The sequence below is a fragment of the Aethalodelphis obliquidens genome, unplaced genomic scaffold, assembly GCF_003676395.1.
Source record: "Aethalodelphis obliquidens isolate GAN/ISIS:26980383/991018 unplaced genomic scaffold, ASM367639v1 scaffold43, whole genome shotgun sequence".
In the NCBI taxonomy this organism is placed as follows: Eukaryota; Metazoa; Chordata; class Mammalia; order Artiodactyla; family Delphinidae; genus Aethalodelphis; species Aethalodelphis obliquidens.
Window position 1 is genome coordinate 8,104,483 of NW_020837987.1, and position 24,090 is coordinate 8,128,572.

Here is a 24,090-nt window from a genome sequence, read left to right on the forward strand (position 1 = left end):
GGAGCCATCGCGGCCGCCAACAACTCCCAGAGCTAGCCCCTCTGCGGTAAGGAAGACACGAGAGGGCTGGACTACGCATCCCAGAGTGCCCCGCTCCCGCAGCCATGTTGGTAAAGGGCGCGCGGAAAGAGTGGGAAAGGGTAGAGAGTCGCAGTCCATCTGAATACTCTGATTGGTCACGGTGTGGTATGGGGGCGGGGCGTTTACTATTTAACCCAGTCTGATTGGCTGAGTCAGGGGGCGTGTTGGGGAATTCCCCCCAGGGCGGAAGCGCTAGAATTCCAGGCAGAGCCCAGCGACTGGCGGGCGGCCGCTGGGGTCCCCTGAGGCTTTGGGGGCCATGGCCGGGGTCGCGTGCTTGGGGAAAGCTGCGGATGCCGACGAATGGTGCGACAGCGGCCTGGGCTCTCTGGGTCCGGACGCGGCGGCCCCCGGAGGACCGGGGCTAGGCGCGGAGCTGGGCCCGGGGCTGTCGTGGGCGCCCCTCGTCTTTGGCTACGTCACTGAGGATGGCGACACGTGAGTGAACCTTAGGCTGCCACACCGGGCCCTAAAATCCCACATCTGACTCCCTATTAGTCTCTGATCCTGACTTCCCAACCTCTCAATCCTAAATCTGTCTTCTAATGCTTTCCCTGACCTCTAACCCCCAAGTCTAACCTTTGATAAATCAATTTCCAATCTAATTTTGATCCTAACCTCTTCCTTTCTGGAACTCTGGTTCTCAGAGCTCCACATCCATTGATTGATTCCACATCCAAGGCTCGATTTGACCTTCCTGACTGCGGTCCTGAGACCTATGTTAGAACTGAAGTTCAGGCAGGCTCCTCCTGACATCTCACCTCTAAATATGATCTTTGATCCTTAGCTCCTAACTTAGACGCATTAGATTTTGATTTCCGAAATTAATACTTGGCTTTTGACTCTAAGATCCCACCTTCTGAGCACTAATCTTCAAACCTTACATTCAAACGGAAAATGTAAACTCCATGACAGCAGGGATTCATCTGTTAAACAAATATTTATCCGACACCGACAACGTTTCAGGCCCTGTTTTAGGTGCCGGTGATAAGGCAGTGAAGAAAGCACAAAAACTTATGACTTGTGGAGCCTACATTCTAGTGGGGGTATATAGATGGCAGGGCAGACAGACTTACAGAAAGGAAGGGAGGAAGGGTGGGAGGAACAAAAGAGAAAGAAGAGAGAAGGAAAGAAAGAAACAGAAAGCCACATAGACACAAAGTAAGAAAGAGAGACAGAAGAGAAGAAAGATAGGAAGAAACAAAGATGGAAAAATGAAAAAAAAATAAGAAAAATGGTATGTCAGAAGATAGTAAGTTCTTTGGAGAAAAATAAAGTAGGAAAGTGAGATAAGTAGATAATCTGGGGAGAGCATTCCAGGTAGAAGGAACAATGCTGTAAAGGCCCAACTGAGGGAATGTCCCTGGGGTTTTTGTGTGTTGTGTTTACAGTTGTATCCCCAGTGACGGAACAGTGCCTGGCCCATAGGAGGCACTCAAGAAACACCGATCTTCTCAAAGAACCAGCTGTGGTTTCATTTATTTTCTCTATAGGTTTTTTTTTTTCTTGCTTTCTATTTTGTTGATCTCTCTTCTGACTTTCATTATTTACTTTCTTCTGCTTACTTTAGGTTTAATTTGTTCTTCTTTTTCTATTTTCTTAAGGTGGAAGCTGAGGTCATTGATTTGAGACCTTTCTTTTTTTCTAGTATAGGTGTTTCGTGTAAATTTCCCAGAGTAGTGCTTTAGCAGTATCTCACGAATTCTGGTGTGCTGTGTTTTTATTTTCACTTAATTCAGTACACTTTCTAATTTCTCTTTTGATTTCTCCTTTGGCTGGTGGATTATTTAGAAGTATGTTATTTAGTTTCCAGATAGTCCAAATATCTTCCTTTTATTGGTTTTTAGTTTAATTCCATTGTGTGTGCACTTGAAAAGAATGTGTATTCTGCTGCTGTTGGTGTAGTGTTCTCCAAGTGTCAGTTAGAGGTTATATTGGTTTCTTTGGTTCTTCTGTTGTTCAGGTCTACTGTATCCTTGCTGATGATTTCTGTCTACTTGTTCTATCAGTTATTGAGAGAGGGGTATTGAAATCTTCAACAATAATTGTGGATTTGTGGATTTCCTTGTTCTATCAGGTTTTCCTTCGTGTAATTTGACGCTCTGTTATTAGGGGCACAAATGTTTAGGATTATTATGTCTTCTTCCTTAATTGACCTCTTTATCATTAGGAAATAATCTTCTCTATCCGTGGTAATATTCCTTGCTCTGAAATCTACTCTGATATTAAAATACTCACTCCTGCTTTCTTTTTTTTTTTAAACTTGTTTTTCATTGAGTATCTGTTTTTTATGCTAGCCAACGTTAGGGGCTTTCGTGTATGCTGTCTTATTTATTTATTTTTTGGCTGCGTTGGGTCTTCATTGCTGCGGGCAGCCTTTCTCTATTTGTGGCGAGTGGGGGCTACTCTTCATTGCGGTGCATGGGCTTCTCATTGAGGTGGCTTCTTGTTGTGGAGCACGGGCTCTAGGCGCACGGGCTTCAGTAGTTGCAGCGCATGGGTTCAGTAGTTGTGGCTCATGGTCTCTAGAGCGCGGGCTCAGTAGTTGTGGCACACGGGCTTAGTTGATCCGTGGCATGTGGGATCTTCCCGGACCAGGGATTGAACCCGTGTTCCCTGCATTGGCAGGCGGATTCTTAACCACTGTGTCACCAGGGAAGTCCTTCACTCTTGCTTTCTTTTGACTGACTGGTGTTAGCATGGTATATCTTTTTCCATTCTTTTATTTTTAACCTATTTTAAAATTTATTTTAAAGGGTGTTACTTGTAGGTAGCATATAGTTGGGTTTTGCTTTTTTATTCAATCTGACAGTTTCTACCTTTTAATTGGAGCTTTTAGACCATTTACATTTAATTTAATTATTGATATAGTTATGTCTATCATCTCGTTATTAGTTTTCTACTTATCTCTTCTTTGTTTACCTTTTCCTCTTTTTCTGTCTTTTGGAACGAGCAAATTTTGTTCCGTTGTATTTCTTTTTCTTTTCTTTCTTTTTTTTTTTTTTTTTGCGGTACGCGGGCCTCTCACTGTTGTGGCCTCTCCCGTTGCGGAGCACAGGCTCCGGACGCACAGGCTCAGTGGCCCTGGCTCACGGGCCCAGCCGCTCTGCGGCATGTGGGATCTTCCCAGACCGGGGCACGAACCCGTGTCCCCTGCATCGGCAGGCAGACTCTCAACCACTGCGCCACCAGGGAAGCCCCGTTGTATTTCTTTTGTTGGCTTATTACCTTTAACTCTTTGTTTTTTATTTTAGTGATTGCTCTGAAAGACAGGTTGGCAAACTATGGTCTTTGCCAACAAAGACAGGCAAAATCCAGCCAGCTACCTGCTTTTGTATGGCTGTGAGCTAAGAATGGTTTTTACATTTTTAAAAGGTTGGAAGAAAATCAAAAGAAGAAAAACATTTCATTGCAAGTGAAAATTATACGAAATCCAAATTGCAGACGCCATAAAGTAAGTTCTGTTGGAATCCAGCCATGCCCATTCATTTACATATCGCCAATGGCTGCTTTTGCATCCTGACAGGAGAGCTGAGTAGGTGAAAGAGAGACCATGTCGTCCACTAAGCTTGAATTATTTATCTGTCCCTTTACAGAAAAATTTGCTGACTCCTGCTTTAGGGCTTATAGTGTGCCACTTTAACTTATTATGGTCTGCCTTCAAGTGATATGATTCCGCTTCTCATAGCATAAAAGAACCTTAGAATAGTATATTTCCATTTGTCTCTTCCTGGCCTTTGTTGTATTGCTGTCGTACATTTCACTTATACATGTGTTATAAACTCCACCAGACACTGTTATAATTTTTGCTTAAACAGTCAGTTCTTTTTAAAAAATTATCTTCTAAAGAAATTTACATATTAAGAAAGAAAATCTTATGTACTTACCCGTATAGTTACTGTTTTCAGTGTTCTTTATTCTGTTGTATAGATCCATATTTTCGTTTGACGTCATTTTCCTTTTGCTTACAGGTTTCCTTGAACATTTCTTGTGATGTGGGTCTGCTGGTGATGAGTTCCTTTTGTATAGTTGAAAGCAGCTGTATTTTGTCTCCATTTTTGAGAGATATTTTTGCTGGGTTAAAGAATTCTAGGTTGACAGTCTGTCTTTGAGTACTTTAAAGATGTGGCCCCCATCGTGTTCTCCTGTATTATTTCCTTTGTGAAACCTGCTGTCGTGCTTACTTTTATTCCTTTATACTTAAGGTATCTTTTCCTCTGGCTGCTCCGAAGATATTTATCTTAGTTGTTGATTTTGAACAGGTTTTTCATGTGGGGCCTCGGTATACTTCATATTTCTTGTGCTCAGGAGTCATAGAGCTTCTTGGAGCCGTGGGTTTATAGTTTCCATCAGATTCGGAAAACTTTCTAGACATTATTTCTTCAAACGTTTTTTCTATCCCCCTGCTCCTTTAGGAACTTGTTACGGATAGACTGGGCCGCTTGAAGTTGGCCCACGGCTCACTGATGTCCTTTCCGTTCTTAAGTGTTCTCTGTGTTTCATTCTGGAGAGTTGCTATTGTGAAGTCCTCAGGTTTGCTAATCTTTTTTTTTTGGTAGTGTGTAATCTGTTGTTAATTCCATCCAGTGTCTTTTTCATTTCAGGTGCTGTAGTTTTTATCTCTAGGAGTTCAGTTTGAGTCCTTTTTTTTTTCTTTTTTTTATCCATGTCTCTACTTAACTTGTTGAATGTATAAGATACAGTTTGAATGTTCTCGTTTGCTAATTCTGCCGTCTGAGTCATTTCTGGGTCAATGTCCAGTGTTGATTATTCTCACTATGGATCATGCTTTCCTGCTTCTTTGGCAGGCGGATTCTTAACCATCTAATCTTCGATTAGATGCCAGACATTGTAATTTTTACCTTGTCAGGCTAGCTAGCTTTGTATTCCTATAAATACTCTTAAATATTGTTCTGGGATGCGGTTAAATTACTTGTAAGTAGTTTGATCCTTTGGGGTTTTGCTTTTATGATTTGTTAGGTGGGTCCTGAGCACCCACCTAATCTGGGGCTCATTATTCCTCATTACTGATGAAGTAAGACCTTCCGGAGCATTCTACCCAATATCCTGTGAATTGTGGGTTTGTCCTAGTCCCGGCCCTGTGTGAGCACCAGGCATATCTCTCTAATCCTTTTGGATGGTTTTCCCCCAGCCTGGGGTAGTTTCCTTACACCCTTGCACTGACCAGTATTCTTCTAAATACTCAAGAGGCCCCTCTGCGATCCCTGGGCAGCTGTCTCCTCTCTGGTTCCCTGTCCTGTGACTCCAGCTGCCTTGCTCTCCTGAGACTCAGCTCTGTCTCCTCACCTCAGGCAAATCTGCCTGCGTTCCCCTTTCTGCATCATGGCGTGGAAACTCTCAAGACAGAAAGCTGTGGCAGTCAACTGAAGGGCTCATCGACTGTGCTGCCTGTTTCCCTAGAATTGCTGTCATTCATTGCATGATGTCCAGTATCTTGGGAACTGTTGTTTCATATACTGTATTATGTCTGGTTTTTTTTGGTTGGTTGGAGATGGGAGTGAAATCTGGTCCATGTTACTTCATCTTGGGAGGGAGTAGAAGTCCTACTTAATAAACACTGGAGACTTCCCTGCTGGTCCAGTGATTAAGACTCCACGCTTCCACTGTAGGGGGCTCGGGTTCTATCCCTGGTCAGGGAGCTAAGATCCCACATGCCGTGCGGTGTAGCCACAAAACCCCCAAACCAAACCAAACCAAAACATTGATTAAACAAATTTGCTGAATTAACTCTGACCTGACCCTCCCAGGTTCCTGACAGCTGGTTCCAGAACTGTGGTCAGGATGCCTAGCACCCAGCAGGTGCTCCACGTTTGTTGAATGAACGCACGCTAGAGTACGTGACCTCATAAGAAGTAAAACAAACAAACCAAAAAAAAAAAAAAACAAACACCCAAGCAAACTAAAAAGAGAGTGCCAGACCTCTGCCTTCTGACCCCGTCCTTGTCCTCAGGGCCCTGCACTTGGCCGTGATTCACCAGCACGAGCCCTTCCTGGACTTCCTCCTAGGATTCGCCGCTGGTACTGAGTACCTGTACCTGCAGAATGACCTGGGCCAGGTGAGCCACCCGTAGGCACCGTAGGGCTTGGGGGCCAGGCTTCTCTGTGTGACCCCCTAACCCCTGCCTTCTGCTCCTGCAGACAGCCCTGCATCTGGCAGCCATCCTGGAAGAGGCATCCACGGTGGAGAAGCTGTATGCAGCGGGTGCCAGCTTGCTGGTGGCGGAGCGTGGGGGCCACACGGCGCTGCACCTGGCCTGCCGCGTCGGGGCACACGCCTGCGCTCGTGTGCTGCTCCAGCCCCGCCCCCGGTGCCCCAGGGGAGTCCCCAACACCTACCTCGCTCAGGGCTCTGACCACACCCCTGACACCAACCACACCTCTGTTGCCTTGTACCCTGAACCTGACCTGGAGAAGGAAGAGGATGAGAGTGAAGAGGACTGGAAACTGCAGCTGGAGGCTGAAAACTATGAGGGTGAGTGTCCTCTGTCACTGGGAAGGGCCCGGGCTCCCAGGCAGGGTAAGGGTGCCTGGCTCTGGGCTCGGCTCTCCTGACTCAAAGCCTGGCCCCTTGGGAAATAATACCGAGGCTTTAGGGAACCCAGGCATCAGGCCCAAGGACTCCTGCTCAGGTCCCAGCTTATTGAGAACCACAAGCCCCAGGCCACCCAGGACAAGGGAACTCAAGCGCCAAGCCCTCTGGGAAACTCTGGCAGCCCAGGTTCCCAGAGGTTGACATTGGAGTTCAGGGACAGCCCTCCTCAGCCAGGCCTCATGGGAAAATAGACCTTGTCTACCCAGGGCCCTAGCATCTGAGTCTCACCTCCCCCGTCTCTAAGCCCACCCAACTACTTGGGACCAGGCCCCTCCACAGGTAGAAGGGCGGGACCCAGTGTTCAGGGCCCACCCCACCCCCCAAGGTCATAGGCCCTTCAACTACTCAGGACCCAGGAATTTGGGGTCCTGGTTCTTTGTGAAGTAAGACCAGAGACTCAGGTCTCCTAGCCCCAAGATCCAGGCCTCCTGTCCAAAGCCCCTGGGCTCTTCACGCATGGGCCCCAGACATCCCACAACCCAGGCATTGGCACTACCAGCAAGTTCCAGACCACCTGAGACTTAGGCATTTGGGATGCAGGAGCCTCTTTGATACACCCAGGCATTCAGGAGCCAGACCCCAAACTCCATCACCCTCAGGCCACAAAACCATCCCCTAGGATCGTGGCATTGGGGGCCCAGGCCCACCCCCCCATCATCTGACATAGGTCACTCTGTCCCCAGGCCACACCCCACTCCATGTGGCTGTCATCCACAAAGACGCGGAGATGGTCCGACTGCTCTGGGAGGCCGGAGCTGACCTCAACAAACCGGTGAGCTGCCCTAGGGAGAAGGCGTGGCAGGGTGGAGATCGTCCCCGAGCGGGGCAGGGTCTCCTCTAACCTCTCTGCTGCACCGCACAGGAGCCCACATGTGGCCGCAGCCCCTTGCACTTGGCAGTGGAGGCCCAGGCAGCCGATGTGCTGGAACTTCTCCTGAAGGCCGGTGCCAACCCCGCCACCCGCATGTACGGTGGCCGCACCCCACTCGGCAGCGCCATGCTCCGGACCAACCCCATCCTCGCCCGCCTCCTCCGTGCACACGGAGCCCCTGAGCCCGAGGACGAGGACAAGCCCGGCCCCTGCAGCAGCAGTAGCGACAGCGACAGCGGGGACGAGGGCGTGAGTCAGGAGGAAAGACTGGGTGGCCCAGCTTGGGGGTCAGAGTAAACGGGCAGGCGGAAGGGGGAGAAGAGAAATTAGGCAGCACGTTGAGACTGACGTTGGGCTGCTGTGATTAGAGAACTCAGGCAGCAGTGAAAGTGACACCAGACAGTGATCAGGGGAGACCTGGACAGAGGTGGCGGGGAGAACTCAGGCAGTGGCAGAGGTAGAACTCAGGCAGAGGGAGAGGAAAGACCTTGGTCCTAGTGGTTGGTAAACATAGGCAGCAGAGGGTGGCAGCGTGGGGAGTTGTTTTGTGGGAGCAAGAGCTGGAGAATTTAGGCTGTGGGAAGATGACCTTGGGCAGCAGTGATTCAAACACGGGCAGCGGTGGGGAAAGACCTAAGCCAGCGGTGAGGAGGCTTCATTGGAGAACCCAGGCAGCAGAGACACTGCTGGGGGCAGGGGCTGTCGTTGAACGGTGGGGGTTGAGGAATTTGGGTAGAGGCAGAGGGAAGGGGCGGAGGGGGAGACCTCAGGCTGCGGCGGCTGAAGGGCTGGAGAGGCAGCAGGGCTGGAGCCCAGGCAGTAGTGCTGGGAGAACACAGGTGACCTGGAAAGTGGTGCTTAGAGAACTAGAAGCAGGGAAGTTGAACTGGGAGCGGGGAACTTGGGCTTCAAGGCAGCACCCGGTTCTCAGGGTGGGTGGGAGAACTTGGGCAGCGGGCAAGGTGGCAGCCACCTGAGCCCCTCTGCCTGGCCCCCTCTGCCCCCAGGATGAATATGACGACATCGTGGTCCACAGTGGCCGGAGCCCAAACCAGCTACCTCCCACCCCAGCCTCGAAACCGCTCCCTGATGACCCCATCTGACTTAATTGTGAATAGAGTTTCCAATTTAATAAAAAAATCCCAGTTCTGACAACAGTCTCCTTCCCAGGCCTCCCGCCCACTCCTCAGCTCCTGTCCCTCTAAAATCAAGTGCTACACGATAAGCCTTGGTGGTTTTCTTTGTGCTTTATTCACTCGGGCGGGTTGGACTGCGTTAGACGGGTGTCAGGGCTGTTTCCTGAGTCAGTCTGAGCCCAGCCCCTCTACCCAGCTCAGACTTGGCCCCTCAGGCCTGGTTTCAAGGCGCACCCTTCTCCCCACTCCTGCAGGTTGGGGAGCAGAATGGGGTGACGGACTGGAAGGGTTTGGGTGTCAACAGTCCTAAGCCGTAGGGTGTGTGAGGAAGGAGGACACGAGGTCAGGGGTCAGCCCACCCTCCTGAGCTCCTCTCCCAGCATCTCCGTCGCCTTCTTCAGCTCATCTCTCGTGTGCTCCAGCCGTTCCACGTCATGCTCCTGGGGGGATCAGAAGTGGGGTGCTCAGCACCCACCTTCAAAGGCAGGCCACCTCAGTGGTTGCCCATGAATGTGGGCCAGGTCAGTTCACTTAGTGGCAACCAGCAGTGGTCATCCTGGTCATTGTGGGCCGCGATGGTCGCCCTGCTGGTTGCTGCAACCCTGGAAGGGTCACGGCAGCTAACGTGGCCAGCGGTGAGGCCTGTGGTGTGTGCCATAGCCAACAGCGGCAGACAGAGGACTAGCAAAGGCGCTCCGCTGGGATGCTGTGACCCATTTGTGAGGTGATGGCCATTTCGGTCACTGCCACCACCTTTGCTTCTCATGACCCAGCAGTGGTGTCCATCTAGAGCCCAGTGAACCAGCCGCGGCAGCTACTTCTCATGGTGGCCAGCTTGCTGGTCACAGGCTAGCAGTGGTGGCTAACTCGGGCACTTCTGTGTGGTAATGGTGGCCTCTTGGTTACTGCAATGGAAGTACGGAAGCCCTCCTGGTCAAGTGAAGGCCCCACTTAGATGTTGCTGCCTAGTCCTCGTGTCAGTCCTGGTCACTACGGCCCGTTTGTGGTGGACCTTGCTGTTTATGGCCCAACACCGGTGGCTGTTCGGTAGGAAGTCCACGGACATCTGCTCCACCCCACTCCCCCCTTGCCTCCTCCACTCACCTCCCTGTCCGAAGCCTTTCTCTTCTCCTGCTTGGGCTCAGCTTCTGCCTGGTGGAGGTGGTGGCGGTCCTCGTGCCTCTCTCCACCCGCCTCGGCCCCCGGCCACAGGCTGTGGCCCCTGCCCAGCACCTGCACCCCCTTCTCCTCTGCCTCGAACTGGGCCGTCTCCTCATCGCTGGTCTGCTCTGCCACCCGCTTCCACGGGCCCTCAATGGTCTCCACGGGCCCCCTCTCCTTTTCCTCCTCCTTTCTGTGGTCCTCCTGGCGCAGCTGGCCGTGGAGCTGCCCGCGGATGGCCTGTTCCCGCACTTCGGCCTTGTGGGTCCTTTCTGCTGCCTCCTCTTCCTCGTCCCTCACCTCCTGGCTGGACCTTGTCTTCCCAGCCTCTGGCTTTTTAAAATCCCCAACCAGGAGGCCTTTCTCTTCAGTGGACCCACAGCCGCAGGACTCTGTCTCACACATTTCTAGAGGAAAGAGAGAATGTTCTCTGTGCAGCCAAACAGAAAACAGCCCTAGAGGAGTTCTGGGGCTGCCCGAGGTCCCACAGGGGCACTGCCCAGACCTGGGAGGGGAGAGTCAGGTGCTGGGAGACACTCTCTGCCCCCATCCTGTACCCTTGCAGGGAGCCCCGAGGGTGGGGCTAGGGGCCAGGCTCCTTCAGTCTGGACACACTTGACAATGCCGGGCCAGCCCAGACAATGGCTCTAGGATGAGAAGAGGACACCCCTTCCTCCAGGCAGCCCTGGTGGGGTGGGAGCTCCTAAGAGGAACTGGGGCCTGGGCCCTCCTTACCTTTGTGGAGCAGAGCCATGCAGGGGCCTCGCTTGGCCTGGCCCAGCATCAGCACTTCTGTGACCACCTCTGCCAGACAGCGGGTCAGCTGGGGGTGAAGGGTCAGAGGGGAGGTTGAGGGTAGGGCAGATGGGGGGCATGAGAACAGTGGGAGGGTTGGAGGGGAGACAAAAGATCGTGGAGGGGGCTGGGCAGGGGGGACCAGGGCCCCAGGGAGATGAGGCAGGGCAAGAGGGCCGCAGTCCTCACCTCCTCCTTGGAGGGTCGCGGTGCCAGGGGAGCCGCGGTGGCTGTGGAGGAAGGACGGGGGCGCTGGGCTCGTACTCCGGGCGCTGTCCCGGGTGCTGATTCCAGCTCCGAGGTCGTCCCGGTACCCACAAGTCCCCTCCCCCAGCCCCCCTGCCAGGTGCGCCGTCTCCACCTGGAAGCTCAGCCCGTGAAAGCTCTAGTCTGGCCCCGCTGGGTGCGCCATCCCCGCCCCCGGTCACCCGAGTCCCCCGCTCCCCAGGCTGGCCGGGGGGGTCGCCCTGGTCTCAGGCGCTCACCCGCCCCGAGCAGCAGCGCCAGCAGAGGAGGCAGCAGCAGTAGCAAGAGCGGCACGGTGGGCTCGCGGCGCTGCATGGCGGGGCATCCGGACCAGGGTCCTCGCACCGTGCGGCCGGGGAGGCAGCTCCTTATAACCCGCGCCCCCAGTGGCCCCCACGGGAGGAAGTGACGTCACCACCACCCGCTCCCCGCCAGATGGAGGGCAACAGCTGCGGGGCGGAGACCCGCCTGAGGCCCTCAATTATTCATGGGGGCCCACTCCCTGCACCCTCCCCTCCAGCTTCCAGCCCCTGAGCTCCAGCGCGGGGGTGGGGGTGGGGATTCTCTGCCCAGGGAAACAGGGTCTGATGAGCTTAAGGCCCCACTGGGAGGCGGGACCTGGGTTTGAATCCAGAGGCAGCCACTTACAGACCAACCTTAGGCAACTCCTTCCTTTCCTTGGCCCATTTTCTCCTCTGGAAAGTGGGTCTCATAAATCTACTTCCTCAGAGCTGTATCTGGGCCCCACCTGAGTCCCAGCTCCTCCACTACCAGCTGTGCAGCCCTGGGACAACTGCTTAATCTAAGACCTGTTCCTCACTTGTGAAATAGGGCTGGTGACAACCTACTCCACAGCTTGATGGGGAAGATTAAATCAGTTAATGCACATGTTAGCTTGGGCAGTGCCTGGCACTGCAAACTACACAGGTCCGAGCTCCTTCATCCCAGTCATTTTTATTGAGCACCCATTACATGCCCAGTCCTCTTCTAGACCCTGGTGCTACAACAATGAATGGGGCTACTGGCAAACTTCCCTGGCCTCTTGCAGCAGACATCTGAGAATGGGGAAAGACAACACTCAAGGAAGGAGGCTGCGGCGCAGCGCAGCACAGCGGCATAGATGCTGAGTGCTGGGGTTTCTACTTTGGCCATGCTGGTCAGGGAAGTCCTCTCGGAGGAGGTGACATCTGGGCTAAGGCCTGAGTGACAAAATGCAAGCAATCACACAAGATCTAGGGAAGAGTAGCCAGGGAGCGGTCTAGCAAGTGCAGAGGCCTGAGCTGGGAATAAGTCTGAGGATGAGAACAGCAAGGCAGGTTGGGGGGTGGCCAGAGCACGACAGGGAAGAGGCTGGTTGAAGAGGAAGGTGGGGGGCAGGTCACGTGGGGCCCCGTGGACCATGGTGACAGCTTGCCCGTTCCCCTGAGTGAGACGGATCCACGGGAGGGCCCTGAGCAGGGAGGGATGTGACCCAACGCAGGTGTCCACAGGGTCCCTCTGGCTTTGTGCGGGGGACAGGGAGCAGGAAGACGGCCGACAGACTGCCGCGACTCTCCAAATGGGAGATATCAGTGGACAGGCCCAGGGAGGGGCCAGGGACGAGAGGGCAAAGGAGGGTTCTGGAAATATTTTGAAGGAGGAGCTGCCGGGGTTTGCTGAAGGATGGGATGTGGATGTGGAGAGGAGAGAACAGTCGAGGATGACTCTCAGGGCTGCGGCCTGAGGAGCTGGGAGAGCAGTTCCAGGTACTGAGACAGGGGCACTTAGGGGAGGAGTGAGTTCTGGCTTCACCGAGTTTGGGCTGCTTCCTGGACCCCACCCGGAGCTGGGGAATGAGGGGGGAGGTTGGACGTGAGGTGCCACTTGTCCCAGAGTCAGGGGAGAGGCCTCGGCATCCTCTCAATTCCCTCAGTGGCCCCCAAGCTACCCTCCACGTGCCCTGGGGACGCTGGACACTTCTGGCTTGGTTCCTGCAGCCACAGACCCCCTGAGGATTCAGCACCTCTGAGCAATAGCCCAGCATCCCTAGCAGGTTGGCCAGGTCACCCCCCTAACTCATAGACCCACAAAGGCCTTTGTTCCACTATTTATTGGGGGATTTCTCTTAAGCACTGAGGGCGGGAAGAAGGAAGGAGGGATGGAGGCCTTCCCCCATCCCTAGAACCTCCAAGTCCCCTGGAGGAAACACTGCTTCCCAGCACAGGCTGGGAGCTCCAACGACAACAGGGTCACTGACTGATCCTGAGGAAGTAGGGGCACAGGAGTGGTGGACCCTGGAGTCCAGGGGCCCAGGCAGGGAGCTGACATGAGGAAGGCAAATGTCAGGATGGCTCAGGACAACAGGTCCCAGGGGCCCAGCGACCCCCTAAGCTCCAGGAAACAGCGACAACCCTACTGGCCAATGAGGACGAGTCCTCAGCTCGAGGCAGGCTGGCCCGGGAGCCTGGGCTTCTGGGGCTGGTTGGGGCCGATGTACTGGAGAGGCACGTGGGTGGGGGTCGTGATCCGATCGGTGCTGAGGTAGGGCTGGAGGACAGGGGGCACGAGCACCGAGCCGTCCTGGGGAGAGAGCAGGCCTCAGGCGGCTGCCCTGCCAGCCCTGCAGCCTCCGCCTCCCTGCGTGAGATCCTCCCGCTGCCCTCTCACCTTTTGCTGATTGCTCTCCAGGAGCGCAATGAGGAGGCGGGGGACAGCACAGGCTGTGGCGTTCACCTGCGAGAGGGGCACGCTCAGACCCAGCTGCCGGCCGGCCCAGGGAGGGGCTGAGGTGGTGGGCCCGGGGCGCCGGGGCACTGGGGAGGGTGGGCGAGGGTGTGTGGCTCACCGTGTGGGCGAACTGCAGCTCCCCGGCCTCCGTCTGGACCATGATGTGGAGGCGGCGGCTCTGGAAGTCCGTGCAGTTGGAAGCACTGGTGACCTGGGCATGGGGGTGGGGTGGGCTGAGACGATGGGCCGTCGGCGGCGGTGGGGTCCTCTTTCCCACCCTGTCGCCCCGCCGGGCAGGGGGCTCACCTCGCCAAAGCGGCCTCGGCCCGGCATCCAGGCCTCGATGTCAAACTTGCGGTAGGCGGGCAGGCCCAGCTCCTGGGTGGGCATGTCCAGGACCCTGCAGCCCAGGAGAAAGACATGGCAAGGGCCAGCAGGTGAGAGGTGGTGGAGGAGCGGGGCAGGGGCAAGGGGAGGCGATGGAAGAGGAGGCAGCCAAAAGAGGGAAATGCAAGGGATAAAGTAGAGGACAGTGGCAAAGGGGAAGAGGTGGCCGAGTGGGCTGTTCACCATCGCCGTGCTTCCTTCTGTAACAGGAGCACCCTCAGGTTTTTGTAATGGGTCACCCAGATAAAAGTCCACCCTTCCCAGCTTCTCTTGAAAGCTCCGTGTGACTGACAGGGTGCGAGGAGGTGGGGCTTGTGACGTCCAGTCACCCCCTTAAAGGGAAGGGGTGTGCCCTCGCCCCCTGGAGGGTGAAGAGCCATCCTGGACCACGCAGATGAGGCAGCACCCTAGGGATGGGGAGCAACAGGAGGGAAGGGGCCTGGTCTGGACACTGGAGTGCCCTGCGCAGCTTATGCGGCCATTACGATCCTATGCGGGATTTTATAGACTGATAGGTAGACGGACATCCTATATATAATCATAACACAGGCAAAAGGGGGCAGAGGGAGAAGAGGTGGTGAGGATTTTCAAGATGGGGGAGCACCTAGCCAGCCCTTCCCTCCCTCCTCCCTCACCCCCATCCTCTGCCACCCACCTCAGCCCCCGGCCCCTCCCCGCACCGGAAGTGCAAGCCCAGCTCTGTCAAGATCTCCATCTGAAGGGACAGGAACTCCTCCAGCAGCTGCGAGCTCTGCTCCAGCCCAGGGCCTGTCACCCCAAACATCTCCACCTGGGGCAGGGTGGGGGGCACAGGAGTCAGGAGGCGCTAGGCTGTTGGGTTTGACGGGCTGGGGCGCTGGGCTGTTGCCAGTCCTAGCTATGCCAACCTTGGTGAAGTGGTGCACTCGATACAGCCCCCACGGCTCCTTCCCCGTGTCTGTTTCCGCCCGGTAGCAGGTACTGGAACAAACCATCCTGGGGGGAGCAGGGTAGGTGGAGTCAGGGAGAGGAGAGGGAATGTCACTGGTGGGGACAAGGTCTAAAGGAACTGGGCATCACCTGATTGGCAGATCCCTGAAGGCCACAGAGTGGTCCATGAAGTAGCCTGGGAGGAGAAGGGGACAGAATGGGTCAGCCAAGGCCACCATCCATCCAGCCATAGGAAACCTTTGTGAGAATTGGAAAAGGCGTCCCCTCTAGCAGACGCAACCTCAAGTCAGGACATGTGGCTGGATCCTCACCGAACCACTGTGCAGTAAACAACCTACACAACTGTACACGTAGGCCCTGGGGTCGCTGAGATATCCTGGGCGTGCAGCCATCACCCGCCAGGAGGCTCCTGGCTGTCCCCTTTCGATCCCCTCCTGCTCTGAGGACACTGGAGGTGTCCTCACCCCACTCTTGCGCCCAGGTAGGAACTCACCTGCAAGTCCCACCTCTGCTGTCCCGGCCAGGTTGAGGTCTTCAAAGCGGGAGGGGTCGATGTTGTAAATTTGGGATGGTTTGGCATTTGGTGTCATCCCACAGCCTTCCTGGGGAGGAGGCCAGGCCACAGAGGTCAGGAGTCAGGTAACCTGGGTGGCCCCCATTCTGCAGTCACAACCCCTGCTCCTCCCCTAAAAGCATCTGGAATCACCCTGAGCTCCCTGTTATGGCTTGACCCCCTCAACGCAGCCCCAGGGCAGGTTCCTCGGGGGAGACAGGCTGGTCTCTCCACCTGGAACCCTCAGAATGGGGCCTGACACACGGCTGGGCATGGGGAACAGAGTCCTCACTCACAAACACAGCTCCTCGGAGAAGGTCTGGCACCGTCATGGGGGTGAAGCCCTGTGAGGGGGGACGGGAGGGGTGAGGAGCACAGCCAGGACCCCCACCAGACCCCAAGCTCAGGCCTGAAGAAAGGACGCTGCAGGGTGGGCCAATGGCTCCCCCGTGTCACTCCAAAGTCCATTTCACTTCAGAGGAAATCGAGGCAGGCCTGAGCAGTGGGCTTGGAGCTGGACCCGGGGTCCTGGGCCCCTGTCACTGGGGCCCCCTCTGCTGGTGCTTCCTGGTTTCCTCACTTGGATATACCACCTAGATCTGACCATGTCCCTCCCCTGCTGAAAGCCTCTGTGGCTCCCCAGTGCCCTCAGGAAATGTCTGAGTCCCTCACCATGGCCGACATCCCCTGCATTCATCCCTTGCCGACCCCTCCAGTTTCAACGGATGCTGTATTTCCCCAACACTCCCTGTACACTGCAAGTAGGCAGTGAGGGGCAGTGGTTACAGGTGCGGCTCCACACGCTAGCTGGGAGACCCTGGCTAGTTACTCCCTCTTCCATCTTTAAAGGGAATAATAATAGCACTCACCTCGTAAAGTTGCCCTAAGAATTAAATATGTCAATAATACATGTAAAGCTCTGAAAACAGTGACTGGAGCAGAGGTCACCCCCTCCTCTCCACCCTGAGCCTTCAGAGCTCAGCTTCAATGCCACCCCCTCCAGGCAACCCTCCCATCCAGGCCCATACCCGGTGGATGAGCTTGTTGAGTGTGAAGTTGACCAGGCCGTGCTGCAGGAGGGCCCCAGCACCACGCAGGTAATAGGAGCGGTGGCCAGACACGTGGGACAGACGCCTGGGAGACAGATGGGCAGACAGGCGGGAGCACGTGGGCCAGGGCTGGTGGGGGAAGAGGGGGACTCAAGCACCCCGGGGCAGAGGCCCAGCTGCCAGGCGGGGGGCCAGGCATCAAACATTCATGCCGGGCAAGGCCCTGGCAGTTCCACATCCCATGCTGAGCCCAATGAGGCGGAGCCGGCAGCCAGCTGTTGGGTTGGGAGGGCTGGGCGTTGGGGGCTGGGAGGGGGGCTCACTTCTGACGGATGATGTCGAGTTTCTCAGCTATTTCCAGGTGGCCCCGGGGTTGGAAGGAGAAAGCTATATACGGATGAAAAGCAATGGGGTAAGAGGGGGAGGAGAGACAGGGACAGAGAGAAAGAGGATTAGAGAGAGAGCGGAAGGAGAGGAGGACAGAGGGAGGGAGAGAAAAGGAGAGGAAAAGAGAGGGGGGAGGAAAAAAAGACAAATACATGTGTGCGTGTACACACACACACGTGTACCCGCACACACACACATACGAGACAGGGTGAGAAATGAGAAAGCCCTGGGGCTCTACAGGCTCCAGCCATGGTCCCAGACCCCAGGAGCCCCCGCCCCCAGCCTGGGGTCCCCTGGCCTGGGCTGTGGTCCACCTGGCTTGTCTCCAACCACATGGAGCACTCGGGCCTGGCTTTCGTCCCCGACGGGCTGCAGGGAAACAGTGGGTGTCACTGGGAAGGTGGCACTAGGTGGACCCCTGGCCTCCCCCGCTGCCCAGCGCGACGCTCACCACGTCTGGGTGGGTCTGGTTGGGCAGCCTCAGCGCCCGCAGGTAGAACTGCTCCTCGAGTTGGGCCTCCTTGGGGTACAGGAGCATGAGTTGCTTCCGGATCTCTCGGCCACGTGCCCGCAGACTCTGATACTGGGGGTCCTGGGAGTGGGGCAGGCAGGGTCAGCCCAGGAGCGGGTGGGGTCCCTCAACCAGTTTGACCTTGATCCCAGCTAGCACAACCTCTGTGGTGGATGTCTGCTGCTGCTTGTTTTCACTCAACATCTTGTATTTCCTTCCAGGAACCTCCCCTCACCACCACAGGGCATGTCCACAGGGACATGACTCTGGCCTGGTCTACTAGAACATTCCATTGCTTTGACCATAGTGATTGGCTTAAAGACAGGCACATGACCCAAGACGAACTCATGAGAGTCAGCCCCAGGGCTATGTCTGGAGCTGTCAGGAAAATGGTCCTCTCTGCACCAGACCCTGCCTCCCCTTGCCCCAAGGGGAGAAAGCTGGTCTGGGAATAAGAAGGAAGCAGAAACAAATATGGGCCAGGACCTGGATCCAGCTGTACCTGAAGCCAATCTTGTTAGTTTCATGAATCAATAGAGCCTCTTGATGTTATTTTCCTTACTCCTATTTGAGTTACGTTTTCTATTACATACAATGGAGACTTCATGGCTGATAATGGGATCTTTGCTGCCCACCCCTCACCAGGGACAGGATATCAACTCCCTGTAGTACCTGCTGCACTTGATTGTGGTCCTGGTTTACCTGTAGAAAAGAGAAGGAGGGGGTGATCAGGTTGATGAAGTTGGGGATGGGGAGGAGGGGTGAAAGGTCAGGGCCAGGGGATCTGAATTCCTTGCTCTGCCAGTGCCTGGCTGGACCCTCCTCCACTCTGTGCCTCAGTTTCTCTGTCAGTAAAGCTGGGAGGAGGCAAGGTAACATAATAGTAATCATGCCTGCAGCTCCATTTATTGAGTGCTGCCTCATGCCTGGCCATGTGCAGAGGACTCTCACACGATCCTATTTCTTCATAACCCACTCCATGAGTTTCGCGCATCAATGTGATGCCCGTTTTGTAGATGAGAAAACTGAGGCTCGGAACGGTAAAGTCTGTGAGCATGCATTTGGAGGCCTGAGACCAAGGGTCTGTGATACTCTGAACCTTCTGTGGTCCTGAGCACCAGAGGGAATCAGGCAGATCTGGGTCTGAATGTTGGGTGCCTACCAGCTGTGCGCCCTTAGGCAGATCTCTTCCCTTCTCTGAGCCTTGGTATCCTGGTCTGTGAAATGGGCTAACAGGAGCTCCTTAGTAGGGCTGTTGCCTGGCTTCCTGAGAAGATGAGCTAGTGCTCACTGAACATGAACTGTGATCAATCTTGTTGTTTTCACTGGCTGCTCGCCTGTGATGCATGTAGCCCAGGGCCTGGCAAGACACAGCAGGTCACTGGGCGATGTAGTTAGGGTTGGGAGAGTGGTGAAAAGCTGCCCAAATGCCTGGGTGCCAATCCCACCTCTCCTGCTTCCTAGCTGTGAGACAGGCACATTTGAACCTCTTGAGGTCTCGGTTTCCTCAGCTGTAGAACCGGGTTTGTATTGTTCCTGACTCACAGAGCTGTGACGATTGAGAGTAAGGAAAGCACCTAGGACAGCGCCTGGCAGGCAGCGATGGCTATGGACACGTCTGCTATTATTACGATGATTGCTTTTCAGCCCTCTGTGGCAGACGCTGTTTGTTGGCTGTCTAACCCAAGACCATTTGCCCTCCTTTCTCCTTCTAGCCAGAGATCCCTGACTCAGTTCACCCTCCCCTGGGTAGCCTGCAGTTCAGGGAACGTGGGCCCAGCCAAGGTTGCCTCTTGTCATTGACTGGTGTGGCTGTGGGGTGTCTGGGCCCGTGAGACATGAGGGGACTCTGCTGGATGCTTCAGGAAAGGTCTCCCTGCTCTTGGAAAAGGCACTCAAGCCAGAAAAGTCCTGTTTTCTGCCTCTGGCAGAGACATGCCAGGAGACGCTGTACTACGGCAGGCACCCTGGGACCCTGAGGGGGCAACTGAGGTCAAATCAACATGGTGAGGTTGCAGGTGGAGAGAGAGGGAAGGAACCTGGCTTAGGGATGCTGGGGGGAGCTGCTAATTCATCAGTCCCAGGGATGCCTGGCCCTGGGTGGCTTGTTGTGTGACATAATGAATGTCCACCTCCTTCAGGTTCCATAAATTGGGTTTCCTGTTACCTGCAGCCAGAGGCATCCTCCTGCCACCCCACCCCACCCACCCAGGACCCCCGCGCTCACCAGCAGGGCCTGCACTGCCTCAGCCACAGCCCCCTTCTCCTCCTCCAGGCTCCGGATCTGCTCCCGCTGCTGCCTCAGCTCCTGCCATGTTGAGATCTGGGGGTGGACACAGGAGGGAAAGATGTGAAGCGGCCACTGTCCCCTGCCCCTTCTGGCTGGAGCCTCGTCCCCTCGGCCCCCTGGACCAGCAGTGGGGTGAGGTAGAGACCACTCACTGTCCCCCAGTAGCCATTCTCCCCTCCTTCCCTTCAGTACTTGAACCCTCTGATGTTTAGCCGGGCACACAGCTGCCCAGAATTAAGACACACTCCCAGCCTCCCGGGCAGCTACATGTGTCTGTGGGCCCAAGACTGGCCAAGGGACATGAGCTGAAGTGGCAGGTGTCACTCTTGAGTTGCCTCCTTAAAGATAAGCCCCCATTCTGGACTTTCTCACTCCCTTTGGACTGGACGACGGACCCTGAGGAGAGGTGAACAGGACAACCCCCTAAGGGATGCAGAGCAAGAAGACGAAAGGACCTGGACGCTGGGGGACGTGGAGCTGAGCCGCACTTACCTCTTGACTCTCACGTGAGAGCAAAACAGCCTCTGTCCTATGGGGCGGCCACGGCAGCTACACCTGCACTCACCAACCCAGGGGGGTCAGGAGGGTCAGGAGGGGCGGGAGAGACGCAGCCCCCTCCAGCCCTCACCCTTTGGGCACACCTACTGCTGTGGAGTCCCTCTGTGAGCCCAGATCCCCGAGCAAAGCCCTCTGTCCTCTCTGGCTGCAGTTTTCCCTTCGACAAAATGGTGCAAGCAACACTGTCCTACGTCCCTGGAAGGGGGAGGGGAAGCCAGAGGGGAGAGAGGGAGATCACAGGATGGTTTGTTACCCACTTGGTGGCTCCCCCTGGATGTCTCCTGGACACCTCCCAGCTCACCGTGTGCAAGAGTGACTCTGGGAAAAGTATCTCCCCCACATCTGCTCCTCCTCAGGGACAGCCCCACTAACGCCCACCCTCCACCCCAGTCCCGCAGCCAGGTACCACGTCCTGACCTTTCTGTCCTTCCTCATCTCCCCACTCCTGCCCCACCCCAGATCCCGTCATCACCCCCCAGAAGCCCTGTGCCAGCCTCCTGGCCTTCAGGCTCACCTTCTCCAGTCCAGCCAGAGTTCTTATACAATCCTCTCCTGCCTGAGAGCACCCCTGGCCCCCAGCGCCCCCAGGAACAAACTGCATGCCCTGCTACTGCCTGACAAGCCACACGCCATACTCCTCTCCATACTTATGCCCTAAGGAAGTGTTTTTCAAGCTTTGGAATGTGATCCGTCTGTGGGTTATAAATTTAACTTAGGGTCTCTAAACCAGCACTTTAGTAAACTGAGGTAAAATATACATAAAACTTACCTTTTTATTTTTTTCTTTTTCCCAACAAAAGGTTCACATGTTTATTACTGAGCTACACAGTGAGCAGTGGTGAGGAAAGATCAAGAAAAGAGGAGAGAGCATCAAACATAGGCAGTTGTTCCAGACACTAGTGATGTTCTGACAATGTGCGCCACTTCATATGTGAGGCTCCTTATAGACCCAGCTTGGTTCTTCTCCAATTTCTTCTCTTAGAGTTGTACCTGATTTTATTACCAGTTTTCATTCGAATCCATTGGGGAATGGGACGATTCTACTTTTGTTTCTTGGCCAGGAATCGCTTGATCCTGAAAATCTTGTGAGAAGACATGGCGAGGAGTAAATCCAACCGCCAAAATTTACCATTTTAATAATTTAAAAAGTATTTAAAAAATTTATTTATTTTTGGCTGCATTGGGTCTTCATTGTTGCATGTGGGCTTGCTCTAGTTGCGGTGAGCGGGGGCTACTCTTCGTTGCAGTGCAAGGGCTTCTCATTGCGATGGCTCCTCTTGTTGTGGAGCACGGCCTCCACACGGTGCATGGGCTTCAGTAGTTGTGGCACGTGGGCTCAGTAGTTGTGGCGCATGGTCTTAGTTGCTCCGTGGCCTGTGGGATCTTCCTGGACCAGGGCTGGAACCCATGTCCCCTGCACTGGCAGGTGGATTCTTAACCACTGTGCCACCAGGGAAGTCCTTTAACCATTTTTTAAGTGTACAGTTCGGGGAGGAGGGATAAATTGGGAGATTGGGACTGACCTATACACACTATATAAAATGGATTAACTAATAAGGACCTAATGTATAGCACAGGGAACTCCACTCAATATTCTGTAATGACCTATATGGAAAAAAATCCAAAAAAGAGTGGATATATGTATAACTGATTCACTTTCCTGTATAGCAGAAACACAATATTGTAAAGCAACTACTCCAATAAAAAAATTTTTTTAAGTGTACAGTTCAGTGGCATTAAGTACATTCATATCGTCATGCTATCATCATAACTACCCATCTCTGGAACTTCTTTACATTCCCAAACTGAAACTCTGTACCCATTAAACTTTCTCCCCTCCTGCCCCTGACAACCACCATTCTACATTCTGTCTCTGTGAATTTGCTCCAGGTGCCTCACACAACTGGAATCACACAGTATTTGCCCTTTTGTGACTGGCAAATTTCACTTAGCATAACGTCTTTAAAGTGCATCCACATTGTAGCATGTGTCAGAATGTCCTTCCTTTTCAAGGCTGAATGTTATTCCATTGTATGTATTTACCACATTTTGTTTATCCATTTATCCATCAGTGGACCCTTGGGTTGCTTCCACCTTTTGGTCACTGTGACTAACGCAGCTATAAACATGGGCATACAAATATCTGAGTCCCTTCTTTCAGTTCTTTTTGGGTATATATCCAGAAGTGGAATTGCTGGAATACATGGTAATTCTATGTTTAATTTTTTGAGGAACTGCCATATATTTTTTGTTTTTCTTTTTTGAAAAATTAATTAATTTTTAATTTATTTTTGGCTGCGTCGGGTCTTCCTTGCTGTGCACAGGCTTCCTCTAAGTTGTGGCAAGCAGGGGCTACTCCTCCTTGCAGTGTGCGGGCTTCTCATTGCGGTGGCTCCCCTTGTTGCGGTGCTCGGGCTCTAGGCACGTGGGCTTCAGTAGTTGTGGCTCGCTGGCTCTAGAGCACAGGCTCAGTAGTTGTGGCGCACGGAATTCGTTGTTCCGCGGCATGTGGGATCTTCCCGGACCGGGGCTTGTACCCGTGTCCCCTGCGTTGGCAGGCGGATTCTTAACCACTGCGCCACCAGGGAAGTTCCTAGTTTTTCTTTTTTAATTAACTTCTCTGAGCCTTAACTTCCCCTCTGATAAAATAGGGGAAATAATGGTACCCACCTCATAAAGTTGTTGTGAAATTTAAATGAGACTCATCTGTGTAAAGCACTTAAAATAGGATGGTAGGGGGGCCCAAGAGAGGGCTGGGAGGATTTGGGGTCCCCATCATCCTCAGCACCCCAGCAGGGTCTAGAAGTATGGTGACCCTGGTTCTAGTTCCCCAGCATGCAGTATTATATAAGTGCTAGCTTTATTATTATTAATAATAATATTCACTGCCTTATTCTCAACATCTGGAACACAACAGGGGTGCTCCCTACATATCTGTTCAAAAGCACATTCATTCATTAAATAACACTATTTAACTGCCTACTACCTGTGGGGTAGGTGCACAACTCTACCTCTCGTTCTCCAAAGGCAAGAGGCAACCCCCGCCCCTACCGCTGATTCACACCCCCCGCCGCTGATTCACATCCCTGTCCCCCATTTTACTTCGTGGCCTTAGGATAAGCCTAGCATGAGGTCTAAGCACAGAGGACGCTGGCAGACAGTTAAGTTCCTAACGCAAAGTGGGTACCCAGCACGCTTTATGGGGCAAGCGCATCATGGGTATCTAGACAGTAGGGCCTTAGCACTCTGGCTAACTGGCACGTAGTTAGGTGCCAAGTACAACACGTTGGCTAAACTTGGGAAGGAACTAAAATTCCTACGATAAGACCGCTCCCTGCTGGAGAGTTTCTTGCTAGCCCATTTCGTCCGTAAAACGAACAGCCAATAGACAAAGCGGCCCGGCCTCGCAACCACCGGCCGGCGCAAGCGCACTCACGATCGCGGGCAGATCCTCCGACCGCAGGTCCCCCTTGCGGAGCTCCAGGGCGCGCGCGGCCTCTTCCGGGTATGCGCACAGCGGCTCCATGTCTAGCTGAGGGAGCGCGCTGTAGCCCTCACGCGCGTGCTCGTACAGGAGGTTCCGGTCTCGTCTCTCCGTAGCGAAACTTCTCCTTGGGCTCTGGTTGCAAACGCAGCCTCCCCGGAGCCGCAAGCCCTGAGCAGCCACCAGAGGCCACAAGCGCCGCATTATGGACGCAGCCATCTTGGAAGGGGGACAAAGAGACACGCACTCTTCGTCCCGCCCACTACGCGTTTAGACTAATTGCAAAGCAGCTATTCTTGGGACTAGCCAATCAGAGCCTGGAAGGGGTGAGC

The 24,090-nt window shown here is 54.2% G+C and overlaps 3 protein-coding genes and 1 pseudogene across 5 annotated transcripts; 1 reads left to right on the forward strand and 3 right to left on the reverse strand.

Moving 5' to 3' along the window:
• The first annotated feature begins 237 nt into the window (after positions 1 to 237).
• Positions 238 to 8,721, forward strand: NFKBIB (NFKB inhibitor beta). The gene is made up of 6 exons (XM_027079487.1): positions 238 to 519; positions 6,053 to 6,158; positions 6,241 to 6,574; positions 7,378 to 7,466; positions 7,557 to 7,814; positions 8,573 to 8,721. The coding sequence occupies exons 1-6, from the start codon at positions 341 to 343 to the stop codon at positions 8,666 to 8,668; spliced, it is 1,062 nt and encodes a 353-aa protein (XP_026935288.1). The 5' UTR covers positions 238 to 340; the 3' UTR covers positions 8,669 to 8,721.
• Positions 8,722 to 8,792: 71 nt separating this feature from the next.
• CCER2 (coiled-coil glutamate rich protein 2) lies at positions 8,793 to 11,253 on the reverse strand. The gene is made up of 5 exons (XM_027079496.1): positions 11,143 to 11,253; positions 10,847 to 10,887; positions 10,598 to 10,685; positions 9,806 to 10,269; positions 8,793 to 9,141 (listed from the first exon to the last, which is right to left on the reverse strand). The coding sequence occupies exons 1-5, from the start codon at positions 11,216 to 11,218 to the stop codon at positions 9,052 to 9,054; spliced, it is 759 nt and encodes a 252-aa protein (XP_026935297.1). The 5' UTR covers positions 11,219 to 11,253; the 3' UTR covers positions 8,793 to 9,051.
• SARS2 (seryl-tRNA synthetase 2, mitochondrial) lies at positions 10,621 to 24,084 on the reverse strand. 3 transcript variants are annotated; one of them, XR_003427377.1, is made up of 18 exons: positions 23,711 to 24,084; positions 19,654 to 19,749; positions 18,099 to 18,128; positions 17,367 to 17,507; positions 17,230 to 17,284; positions 16,852 to 16,915; positions 16,508 to 16,613; positions 15,776 to 15,823; positions 15,420 to 15,528; positions 15,056 to 15,101; positions 14,884 to 14,971; positions 14,677 to 14,786; positions 13,916 to 14,009; positions 13,728 to 13,820; positions 13,550 to 13,615; positions 13,299 to 13,462; positions 10,847 to 10,887; positions 10,621 to 10,685 (listed from the first exon to the last, which is right to left on the reverse strand). XR_003427377.1 is itself a non-coding variant. In XM_027079486.1 (17 exons), exons 1-16 carry the CDS (start codon positions 23,975 to 23,977, stop codon positions 13,319 to 13,321), a joined length of 1,557 nt encoding a protein of 518 aa, XP_026935287.1. In that variant the 5' UTR covers positions 23,978 to 24,084; the 3' UTR covers positions 10,852 to 12,102; positions 13,299 to 13,318. The 3 variants fall into 3 exon arrangements, 2 of the variants coding, with proteins under 2 accessions (XP_026935287.1, XP_026935285.1); XM_027079486.1 differs by lacking the exon at positions 10,621 to 10,685 and having other exon boundaries at positions 10,852 to 12,102; XM_027079484.1 differs by lacking the exons at positions 10,621 to 10,685; positions 10,847 to 10,887 and having other exon boundaries at positions 12,986 to 13,462; positions 23,711 to 24,083.
• LOC113605849 (60S ribosomal protein L39 pseudogene) lies at positions 21,065 to 21,481 on the reverse strand (annotated as a pseudogene).
• Positions 24,085 to 24,090: the final 6 nt, after the last annotated feature.

Bases quoted from the DNA above. Each gene is read 5' to 3' on its own strand.
- NFKBIB (XM_027079487.1), top strand. From the start codon at position 341: ATGGCCGGGGTCGCGTGCTTGGGGAAAGCTGCGGATGCCGACGAATGG. The intron at 6,575-7,377 runs GTGAGTGTCCTC...CTCTGTCCCCAG, and splicing joins GGAGGCTGAAAACTATGAGG to GCCACACCCCACTCCATGTG. The intron at 7,815-8,572 runs GTGAGTCAGGAG...CTCTGCCCCCAG, and splicing joins GCGACAGCGGGGACGAGGGC to GATGAATATGACGACATCGT.
- CCER2 (XM_027079496.1), bottom strand. From the start codon at position 11,218: ATGCAGCGCCGCGAGCCCACCGTGCCGCTCTTGCTACTGCTGCTGCCT. The intron at 10,888-11,142 runs GTGAGCGCCTGA...CTTCCTCCACAG, and splicing joins GGCGCTGCTGCTCGGGGCGG to CCACCGCGGCTCCCCTGGCA. The intron at 10,270-10,597 runs GTAAGGAGGGCC...TCTTTCCTCTAG, and splicing joins CATGGCTCTGCTCCACAAAG to AAATGTGTGAGACAGAGTCC.
- SARS2 (XM_027079486.1), bottom strand. From the start codon at position 23,977: ATGGCTGCGTCCATAATGCGGCGCTTGTGGCCTCTGGTGGCTGCTCAG. The intron at 15,102-15,419 runs GTGAGTTCCTAC...TTCTCCTCCCAG, and splicing joins AGCAGAGGTGGGACTTGCAG to GCTACTTCATGGACCACTCT. The intron at 14,010-14,676 runs GTGCGGGGAGGG...CCTGGGCTGCAG, and splicing joins GAGCTGGGCTTGCACTTCCG to GGTCCTGGACATGCCCACCC.